The sequence below is a fragment of the Octodon degus genome, unplaced genomic scaffold, assembly GCF_000260255.1.
Source record: "Octodon degus isolate 3935 unplaced genomic scaffold, OctDeg1.0 scaffold00170, whole genome shotgun sequence".
NCBI classification, from domain to species: Eukaryota; Metazoa; Chordata; class Mammalia; order Rodentia; family Octodontidae; genus Octodon; species Octodon degus.
This window is the reverse complement of record NW_004524746.1, coordinates 3,783,888-3,795,866: the sequence shown is the minus strand read 5'-3', so window position 1 is coordinate 3,795,866 and position 11,979 is coordinate 3,783,888. Positions and strand designations below refer to the sequence as shown.

The 11,979-nt window shown below is 37.6% G+C and overlaps 1 protein-coding gene across 1 annotated transcript in view; it reads left to right on the top strand.

Moving 5' to 3' along the window:
* Positions 1-11,979, top strand: part of Cadps2 (calcium dependent secretion activator 2) — a 575,996-nt gene that overhangs the window by 486,234 nt on the left and 77,783 nt on the right. The window contains exon 19 of the mRNA XM_023703422.1: positions 2,395-2,551. Coding sequence (XP_023559190.1) covers positions 2,395-2,551 — 157 coding nt within the window. The remainder of the gene's footprint in view (positions 1-2,394; positions 2,552-11,979) is intronic.

Sequence of the window (11,979 nt, the reverse complement as noted above, 5' to 3'; positions counted from 1 at the left end):
GGATATTTTGTAATTGACTTTCTGTGCTCTGGCTTACCTCTTTCAGTTATGATCTAATTTATCATTGAATAAATTAAATAAAACTTGAAAAAGAGGTGGACTTCTTTACAGTTTTACTGTTTTAAATCTTGTTGAATGAATAATTTTAGTTGGGAGAGTAAGGAAGTTATCCATATCACCGGTCTGTATTTTTATAGTTATTTGTTTAGAGAGCAGTAGAAACATGAGACCTGCAAGACAATTCACTAAAAATGATGTTAAGATTGGTCCTTCAACCCCTTTTACATTATTAGTAAGAATGTAAACTAGTAAAATCATCTGGTAAAGCAGTATGGAGATTCCACAAAAAAGCTAAAAATAAAAATTCCACTTCTCCTCAGTACATTTGCAAGAGTTAAAGATATTATACTATAGTGATATGTACATACCTACATGCATAGCGCCATAATTTATAAGAGATCAGATCTGGAAACACCTTAGATACCCATTAAAAGAAAAAGTGAGCAAAAAATCATATACGAATAGTATCCTATAGGATATTACCTCACCATAAAGAATAAAATAATGTGATCTTTAGAAAATTGAATGGAACTCAGACTGTATTGTTAAGAGAAAGAAGTAAGACATTTAAAATTAGACATCACATGGCTTTGCCTGTGTGAGAAATCTAAGTCATAAATAAGAAAAATAAAAAATAAAGAAGAGATTCTAGAAAATAAAAAGGCAGACTTTTTATGAATAGGGATGATAATCAGGGAGGGGAGGGAGGATTAGGAACAGGGTAAAAGAATGAAAAATGACCAAGATGTGTTATAGACAAGTATCAATTCCAGTAGAAAGAATTACAAACATACACTAAAAATAAAAAAGGAAAAATGGTCCTTACCTATGCAAATATTTTTTAAAATTCATTTATAATTAGAGAGATGCAAAGTAAAGCAAAACTAAAACCAAAGAAATCCCCACTGTTTTCAAGAACTCTCTAAAAACTTAGGTATTGCTCTCCTATCAGTCAGCAGAGATATTTTTAAAGTGATTACGTGCCTTAGCTACAAGGCATAATGAAGTGCCTCGCTGAGTGGAAGCTGACGACTAGGAAATACAGAGTTACCCTGACAGTGTTCCTAGTCAGATTTTAGAGGTAGACGTTCCAAGTCATACATGGCATCTAATAATCAGTGCAAGAGTCTGTGAAATAAAAATGCCTGGTGTAACTTGTACGCAAAGGCCAGGAAATCCTCTCAGTGAAGTTGTGTTGTAGACCAGTAACAAGGAGATAATACAAACCTTTATGTATTCTTAAGGGTTTCAAGTGCTCCTGGAAATGGCGATGATTAAAAAAGAATTTAAAAAAGATATTAGTGTAATCCTCTTTGTATTCTGAAATTATAAATTATGATCCATTGCTGTATGGACAGTGGACAGCAGCAAACATTTTCTTTTTCTAGAAAGGAAATTGCAATATGTAAAGACTCTTAAAATACCTTTTGATCCAGTAATTATTAGTTTTTCCAAAGGAAATGGTCAGTATTATATTCAAAGGATTTTTATATAAAAATATTTATCACACTGTCATTGCAAGTTGGAGATAGCCATTCTCCTAGGGGAGTAGTTAATAACAGCATATCCTTAATGTAAAATACTACACTGTCATTAAAAGTAAACGGAAGTTAACGGAAGGACTGACCAGAAAGCTCAGGCGATCAAAGCACCTGCTTGGGCAGATGCAGGGACCAGTGTTCGATCCCCGGCGTGCCGTGCTGACCCCACCCCTGGGGCACACTGAGATGGCGATTGAGACTGGGCCTGGTGGCACTTGGGATCCCAGCACTTGGGAGACTGAAAAGCAGGATCACTGCAAGTCCGATCTGTGTAGTGAGACCCTGTAGACACTGTACTAAAGACATTAAAAAAAAAAAAAGAGTAAAGTCAAACGAAATCATTGTAGACTACAATGTCAAATGGGTTAATGTTTCTCTTCACATGAAAAAAGAAAAATATTGGAAATACACCAAAACAATCAAGTAGTGATATTTAAATTATGCTATATAAGAATTTTCTTCTTTTTTATGAATGAGATGGGGAATATAGCTCAGTGGTGTGCCACGTGCCTGGCAAGTGGGAATGCCTGGGTTTAATTCCTGTACCCTCCAAAATAACCTTCCAAATGTTGTAAATTAAACATTTATTTTTATAGAACAACATATGACTTTGTATATTTCACTTCTAGTTTAGACTTTGTATTTTACACCAAAATTTATATATACCAAATTAGTTAAACATGTACATTCTATGCTTTTATTGTCACAAAAATGAAACTTGTAGTATTCTCTCCATGTCCATGTATATTTCTAACAAGCAACGTTTTTGCTTTCTTTCTTTATGCTTTTATAGGCGTTTGCCTGGTGGCCAGATTTATTGGCTGAGCATGCAGAGAAATTTTGGGCTTTATTCACAGTAGATATGGATACTGCACTGGAGGCTCAACCACAAGACTCCTGGGATAGTTTCCCTCTTTTCCAGCTGCTTAATAATTTCCTGAGAAATGACGGTGAGCACTTGCATTTTCTTTCCTATGTAAATGGGGAGGTGGGTGAGTATCATGGGTGTTTGCAGAGTGTTAGTGCTGCCCCAAGGAGGGTTGATGGGGTAGTGTCAGTGCTTGCTTAGCCTGCGTGGCTGTCTCAGCCAACGTCTGGGGGAGACAGTGGCACCTTCTCCACACTGCTTGCCTGAGTGCTGAGGTTCCTCGTGCTCTAGCCTCTAGCCTCTGCTGAGGACCCACACAGAGGTACCTTCACAGTCGCTATGTAAATCAGGAAGTCTATGCAGGTTGGCACTTCTGAGGTGCTTAAGATTGGCTGAAGTACTGCTTGCATCTCAGAGAACTCAGAGGTCTTATTCTGGAAATTGTTCTGTGTGAAGGCTCCTAATAACGTGTATTGTGGGAATACTCTTGACCTGCAAGTGTAATTATCTCTTTTGATGATGATGTTTCATTGCTGTGTGGTAAGTCTTGCTCATTTGGTATGAAGTTTCAAAAGAACGTCAGGTCATCTGTGGAGACGTTCTCCCCAATGCATGATAAATTTTACAGGTACTCTGGTAGGTGGTCTAACAGCCAGTGCATCGTAGACCAGGTTCAAACCCTCCTTACCTGCACTCTAACTTGTTTTCCTTGGTTGGTGAGGTAGTTACCCTCTGTCCTGAATTTTCTTCCCCAATGCATTTTTCCCAGGTCATTTGAGTCTTCCTCCATTACTATTCATACCTCTCACCTGAACAGACCTCACTGCATTTATCAGTGTGCCCTGGCGGGTGCTGAATAAAACACAGGGCTCACCTAGTGACCCAGATCTCCCAGACCCTGTGAGCAGGACCGGTCTTCTGCCCCACCTTCCTGCAGCTTGAGGCTGCTTTCGCTCCCCAAGGATCACACTGTGGATACACTTGGAACTTTCTGTGTGTTGAAAGTTCACATCTTTTTGTTATTGTTTTCCAAGAGGCCGTTACTAAAATTTTCTACTTTTAAAATTAAATCGATGATTTTTACAGTTGTCTCTGCTTTAAAAAAATATCATTGGTTGGTTTTGCTCATCGCTATAGTCTCATGTTTCTTAGCTTTCTTTGGTTATTCATGGCTTTGAGTTTCTGTCAAAACTTGCTGGCACTAAGGGGAAATGGATATAGAGAAGAAATTTTGTGTGACAGGGTAATTTTGGTGGCCATCCTAGATTTAGAACAGTAGCAGGTTGAGAACCTCTGTCCTAGGAAGAGATGTCATGTTATAGAAATCATTGGTGTTAGCTTTGGTGCCAGAGTCACATTTCCCAGCCATTTACTACTTGATCTCTGACAATAGTTTAACCTCTAAGCTTTATGCTCTGTACTGTAAAAGAAAGAAAATGATAACACCCATACCATTACTGGTAGTTAGCGTGTTATGGTCAACTAAAGAAGTCATGGATACTACCTAAACTTGTAGATGTTATCAGTGTTCAGTCTAAAAAATTTTTTGAATCCCTTAGTCATCCTACTTTTTCTCCTATTCAGTTTCTGCTCCTAGAATGTGCTGCTGCAAAGTCACAGAACTGATGGCTCCTACTTCAGTGTCAGCCACAGTGCTTCAGCTTAGAAGTTGCTAGTACAAGCCTTAGTTGTCCATATGGAGATTATTCATTCTGAACAGTCCCGCCAGATTTGATGGCCCAGTTTGGCTCCCACCTGCCAGCTAGCAGACTTTGTATGACCCACTGCATTTCTCAGTCTCCTATTACCATCCATGCCCTGCTAACCAACCACAGGTTAATATTAGGCACATGTAGCAATAACCCTGCAGAAACTTAATGCATGCATTCATTTCCTAAATAAGGATGAAGAAGTGGAAGATTTTCTAGCACTGCTTTCTTTCCTTATTTGATTGTATGTTTAGCTTTAAATTGGATTTTATTTTAAAAGTTCTGCAACAATGTTCACAGTCAAGTAGTCAGTAAGCTGATAAATCATTTAATTTATTCAAAATAATTAAATTTTTATAAGAGAAACATTTGGTAATGTCTTAGAAATTATGGAAAACCACTACTACAACTCTAATGTGTTAATATCTTCTTACATTTACTCTTCAGAAGAGTTCCTGCATTCTTACCAAGATGAGAATGACAAAGTTTCAATTTTCAGCTAGATTTGAAAGTATTTCATTCACAAGAGTTTCATATTCTTCCGTTTTATTCCATATCTATAACATCAAGCACTACTAGGTATGTGTTGCTTTATGCTCCCTGTTGTACAATACTCATTCAGCCTAGAGAGGCATTTTCTACTGTCCTCTTTTGAGCACTGTCAACTTTGAGGGTAGGTGTAGATCTTGACTTTGATTTTGCAGTGATTAGCAAATTGTTAGAAAACATCAATTATTTCTGAGAAAAACAGTTCCTTTATGTAGTGAGGTAAATAGGAATGTTCCCCTGTGCCATAATTTCTTTTCAGTACTGGGAGCTGGTGTGGCCTGGGGAATTGAAATGGAAGGCAGGAGCTTTTGCCACCCACACATGAGTCCTTCCTAAAGCTGAGACCAATGATTAATAGCTCAGTGGTTGGTAAAACATAGTTTCTCTAGCTCTCATTCTTGATGATAATGTCACTAATAATTATGTTTGTCCCATTTATTACTCAGATGGATTTTAGTGAATTTGGTTCAAATGTTTAATGTCTGCCCAAGGTGCCCCCAAATTGTCCTTTTAGAAATCTTTGGGACAATACTACCCATCTATCATGGTAACCCACTTTGAACAAAACAAAACAAAACAAAACAAAACAAGGGGCTGGTGAGATGGCTCAGTGGTCTAAAGCACCTACTTAGAACAAGCTTAGCAAACCACAGGGACCGCGGTTCAATCCCCCAGCACCACATGCCAGACAGCCCTCCCCCCTGGTGGGCTGAGCTGGCCTCACACACATAAATAAATAAATAAATAAATAAATAAAATAAAAAAAACCAGAATAACCTTTGTATATTGACCCAATTTAAGTTATAAAGAAAATCCCAATTAATTATAGTTTCAAGTAGCTCAGGGTACTAGGAACAGAGAACTCTGAATGGTCAGTCTTGGAAAAAGAAATAATTTGCTGAATTATGCTGCTTATGTATAAAAATACAATACTTTGTGTATCTATGTGTGTGTTTTACAAGGTGTGCTAATTATGCATAAGGCTTAAATTTTTGGGATTTATTACTAAGAAATAATTAACAATGCTAAAATTACTAATTACTAAGTATTACAAATAAATAGTCTCACTTTGCTTTCTAAAATTTAACACTGCTAAGAACCCTCAAACAAATGGAAATTCTAGTTAGAATTCCCACATTACTCGTGGCATGAGAACCTTATAGCAGAGGGATCTTTTTCCTGAATAACTCAGGGATTCCCATAAGTTGTTTCCCATTCTTTTTATTAAAATTCTTATGCTTTTGTTTTTTGACATGAGTGTCTATCTTCTTGCATGTAGGGGAAATCTTAAGCAAGCTTCTTCATTTTCCTGTTCAGAAAAAGAAATCCTTACATGGCAGAGCCTGGGCAGGGGCTCACCCACAGGCTCCTGGGACAGGGGGATTGGGGCTTGATCATTTGACATCTGGTCTAGTTTCATTCCACAGTAACAAATGAGCGCTTGGGGGATATTTTTTAAATAATCTTTTTAAGAGAGATCAGAGAATCCTGGAACTTGTTATTGTGAACTCAAAAATCATAGAGCATTATATTATGGTCAGGGAAGAGGAAGAGAATTGCATAGAGGGTAAGGAAAGGATCAGACATATGTGCATATTGTCTTAGCTCATATGCAGTGCAGTGTCTGTGGTAAGAGGAGCTAAATTAATTCACAGGAAATGGACTTAAGAACACCTATTTGGTTTCCATTTTAAGGAAGAGTAAACCACATCACGTCTGAGGTACGTGTTCTACCTCCTAGCTAAGCAAGATCAGGGAAGTCATAGCTCTAAGAGCCCTTGGGATGTGATGCGTTTTCCTCCAGGGAAGAAGACCAGCTGCACCACTCTTTCAACCACAGTCAGCCGCTCTCCCTTCCCTCACAGCCTCCTGCACTGATTCCCAGAGCAAGACTTATGACGCAAACAGGCACAGGCTCCCTCATTTCTGGCCAGAAGAGGCCGAGGTCCTGCTTGCCGTGTGCCCTGCAGCCGTCTGCCCCAGCCATTGCCTCCAGAGAGAGCGAAGGCTTGGCAGTGAATTTACCTGGTATCTAAGGAAACAGTTTTGAAAGAGATGCGCTGAAACTGAGGGGAAATAAATGTTTTCATAATGAAGCAATTAGCATGATAGTTAAACGATACCAAATAACTATGAAGCCGGGGCAAATAGATTGTAGCCCGGCATGCTATTTTCCACAATTGTCCCGTGGAGAATAGATATGCAAGTGACCGCTTCTGACAATTGAAAGCCATCTGCAAATGGCACAAATCGTTCCTTTCAGCATGACTGAAAGGCAAACCCTTGGAGCCAGTCACCTTTTCATCTGTGGATATGCTAGCAAGTGGCAAATGACCATTCTATTGGGAACTGATTCCCAGGTGAAAAATACCACGGTGCTTCTTCTTTAATTAACAGCCTTTTCACATTGCTAGCACATTAAAGCCATCCCGAAGAACACCCGTGCTTATGTAATCAATGTCACAGCATCACCGCCTCAACGAATAATAAATGTTCAGGCCCTGCACTAAGTGAAAAACCTGTTCTCCAGGACTTTCACCTTCGTAAAGATGGGCTCATAAAAATCAAAAAAAAAAGGAAAAATTGGAATGTGGTCTCGTGAGGATAAAAAGGCTAGTGTTAATAATTAACAAGGAGAGTGAAGTGGAGTCAAATTAGCCATAATAGAGCCCAGAGTGACTGGCAAAGTCGCCTCTCATTATCAAAAAACTCATTAAGAAATGAAGAGATGGAAATCCCGCTGGGTTATTCTCACACTTAGGCTGTACCAGAGATTATTTTTCAGATTTCTTTCAAATGAAGAATTGTTAGGTCACTGTATTATATATTAGGTTAATCTTCAAGCTTTGAAATATGGAGGGCGGACACCTGCGTGTTATTCCGCCTCAAGCGCTTAAATGAATGGTGCATCTGAAATTCACACATTGGTGTTTATAGCTATATTTGTAGATACATATTCTGAGAACAATGAAGTGAGGGTCTAACTTCCAGGTTATAATGAGGCTATGAGCCAGCTTGGGTTTTTTTTTTAGGCTGGTGGTTTTTACATATGATGGAATGAGCACCAACATGTGAAAATGGGTTCAACTCTAATCCCTCCAGCTGATTAAATTCAAAATTGTAAGTCAGAATTTGTTTTACTGATCCAAATAATAAAAGAAATAAAAGCAGAGTGGAACAACTTTCTTTTCTAAATTGAATTCCACAGTACATCGCTAGTTTCCTTATTACATGTAAACACTGTGTGAATATTTAAAACAATTTTATACTGTTTAGAGTCTAGTAGCTTTAGAACAATAACCTGCTCTGAAATGTCTCTGTGTCTTTCACAGCAGATTTGTAGAAACATCTGACTTGTGCAGAATGTGGCTATCAGGAACCCCACACCTGAGGGCAGTTGATAGTGTTACAGCTGTTCCTGTGAATAGGAGCAGGCTTTGCAGGATACAGGCTCACTGATCAAAAGGCTGTGTGTAAATGGGGTAAAATTACAGGCTTTTACATTTGGTCTTAATATTAAATAATCTCATAAATATCGGTGTGAGAACTGCTGGCTTATGAGATTGCTTGTCTTTGCCCTAACTCTCAGTTAAAATTTATATTGATGCTTACTGAATTAACCCCACAAGAAACAAGTGTTGAACACCTATAATTTTCAAAATCTCAGGACCGTGAAGATACATGGGTAAACAGAAATGATTCGTGCACTTGTAAAGTATGAAATCTAGTGGAAGAGATGGATGTACAACAAACTATAATACACTGTGTTGTATTGCAGACATAAGTTGTAAGTTAGTTTCATGTACTGACATGTGAATTTTTTATTATAGTTTTAAGCTTGTGATTTGTGGCTTTGGGATTTGTTGCTCAAAAAGTAAAAAGTATTATAATGTCTGTGCTCGCTCGCTCTTGTCACTTTCTGTCTCTTGATGCACACAGATGTGTGTATGTGAATCTGTGTGACTTTAACAGCTGCCCCAGGAGGAAAAAGAGAGTTGGATATTAGTTTATATAGTTTATTAATGCTGTTTTAACCCTCAACATACATCTAAATAGGTGCTACCTTAAAATAGCACTAATAAACTCCTTAACAATATTTTTAAATATTAAAATCTATCTTTTCTATTCTACTTACTGGGCTGCCTTTTAGAAGGTGAATTTTTATTGGCATTGATGCTATGAACAGACATTTATTGAGTGGCTGTTTAATGTGACAGCTTCTTGGCTGGGTGCTATTCCTAGATCTCAGGATGTTCTAATTGGGCTTGTGTGTATTTTCCTTTTACGTACTACCTTTTGTGGCTGTGGCTCCTCCTGACTTTTCTCCCAAAGCTTATATTTTCTGTGATAGACACAGTCATTACACACACTTGTCAATTTGTAAATCAGTATATTAATTTTATAACTTTATTTGTTCTGCCTATATTACTCAAGGTTGACACAATTTATGTACCATGAATAATTGTTGTTTGAGGGGGAGTTTGTTGATTTTATTGTGGTTGGTGTTTGTTGTGTGTTAGTAAATGAATTATTCATTTCATTCTAAAATACCTAAATGAATTTAAGTGAGGAAGATCATTCCTACTAATAATCCACAAACACTAAATAACTGGAAAGGGTTGCATCAGCAAAACCCTAGATTTTGAATTCAAAAGTTAGCATATTTTCCCCTAACAATCAAAGAATTTTTTATTTACTGATTAATTTTTGTCTCAGTAAATGTTACTGTTGGATTATAGCTTAATTTCTCCACCAAAATCTTACCTTGAAAAGCCTGTGTACAACACTTAAAAAATCCGTAGCCTACCTGTACATGAATAGCAAACTCACTGAAAGAGAAGTTAAGGTAATTACGCCTTCTGCTATAGCATCCCAAAAAATGAAAACAATGAAACAGCATACTTCATAGAGAAAACAATCTAAAACTCATGTAGAACCAGAAGAGCCCAAGAGCAGTAAAGGCAATTCAGGGCAACAACAGCAAGGCAGGAGCCATCCCAATCCCTGACTTGAAATAAAGCTACTGTGTTAAACACAGCATGGTACAAGAAGATAAACCATTCACAAAGATCAAGGAGGCCAGCCAGATAGCTTAGCGGACTAAAGCACCTGCTTAGGCAGAGCACATTGACCAGGGTTTGATCCCTGGTGTATGATGCCCACCCCATCCCCAGTGTGTGGTGGCATGTGCCTATAATCCTAGCACTTGGGAGGCTGAACATGAGAGGATCACTACAAGTCTAATCTCTGTAGTGAGACCCTATACACTCTGTACTAAATACATTTAAAAAAAATTTTAAAAATCAATGGAACAGACTAGAAGATGCAGAAACAATTCCAGACATATTCAGCCACCTTATCATTGACAATGGTGCCAAACCACAATTACTGGAAGAATGATATCCTCTTTAATAAATAGTGCTGGAAAAACTGGCCTTGTCCATGCCAAAAATTAAAACTTGACCCCTATTTTTCACCATGCACTAAACTAAATTCAAAATGGATCAGCTATGTAAATATTAAAACAGCAGCATTAAATCTACTGGAAGATAAAATAGGTAAAACTTTTTTAAATTTTTATTTATTTATTTTTTATTTTAGTGAGAAAAAAGATAAAATAGCAATGAAACAGTTTTATAACAGGTTAGTAGGGCAGTTACAATAGCTAATATATTCCATGTTGTTGTCTTCATAGTAGTTATTCAGAGGAGAAGATGCAGACATGATATCTTGTCTAAGCAATATTATACAAACCTCACTGAATTAAGAGAAAGTAGCTATATATCTAACTATCTTGTATACACATACATTAAAAAGGTAATAAAAGTAATTGAGAGACAAGAAAAACAAATTTTAGGAGGATTGTACTGCTACAATGTTGTATATGATTTGATTTCTAACTTTCTGGGTTAAAAATATGTGGAATATTTTAACATTCTATAAGAATTTAAATTTTAGAATATCCATGGTTGTTGGAAAATAGCAGCTCCATTTTACGTCTAAGAGATGTGATGTTCAGACAGACAGTGATGTTAAGTTTAACTGCCTGTGTTATAGGGTAATAAAATCATTAAGCTTCTCTTCTGAATGGTTAACAACTAAAGTTTGCAGAACAAAAATTAGACAGATAGGTAAAGCTCTTGAAGACATTGGTGTCAGCAAAGACTTTATGAATAAACCCCAGTCGTACAGGAACTGTCACAATCAACAACTGGGATCTTAGCTCATGAAAAAGTTTTTGCACCACAGAGGAAACCACCAACAGAGAAGAGTGACCCACAATGTCAGCAAAGGATTGCAATCAAGAACATATAAAACAATCGGATTCCTCAAATGTAAAGACCCAATCCAGAAATGGCATCTGAGATAAACACACAGTTCTCAGAGGAAGAAATACAAACTGCAAATAAATACATGAAAAAATGGTCGACATCACTGGTCATTCAAGAGACACAAATTAAAACAACACTGAGATTCCATCTCATTACAGAAAGAATGGCTATCATCAAAACATCAACCAACAACAGAAGCTGGAGAGGCTGTGGTGAAAAAGGACCCCTTCCTGTTGGTGAGAGTGTGAGCTGGTATAACTACTATGGAAGTCTGTGTGGAGAGTCTTCAAAAAACTAGGATTGGAAGTCCTATTTATTCCAATTATTCCTCTTCTGGGTATCTTCAAAAAAGATTTTAAAATACCATACTGGGTTGGAGATATTGGTCAGTGGCACAAGTGCCTGCCTGGCAAACCCAAGGTCCTGAGTTCAATTCCGAGCACAAAAAAAAAAAAAAAATTGTACCACAGAGGTATATGTGTACCACAGAGGTATAAAATTGTACCCATGTCTATTGTAATAACCAGATCTTGAAAACAACCTAAATGCTTCTCAACTGAGGGATGAATGAAAAAGATGTGGTTGGGTCCGCAAGATAGCTCAGTGATCTAAAGTGCCTGCTTAGGCAAGCTTAGGCAGGTACAGGAGACTGAGATTTGATCCCCAGAACCACATGCCATTCCAGCCCTGCCTTCAGGGTGGGCTGAACCAGCCAAAAAAAAAAAAAAAAATGTGGTCTTGTTTTATAGTGGAGTACTACTCGGCCATAAAGGTTAAGCTGGAGACGTCTATAAGTTAATGGATGAAACTGGAAACCATACACATAAGTGAAATAATCTAAAATGTACAGTAGACATTGTAAAATAGGAAGAAACTTCAAAAGGAAAGAGAAACTGGGATAGGAGAATGGAGAAGGGAAA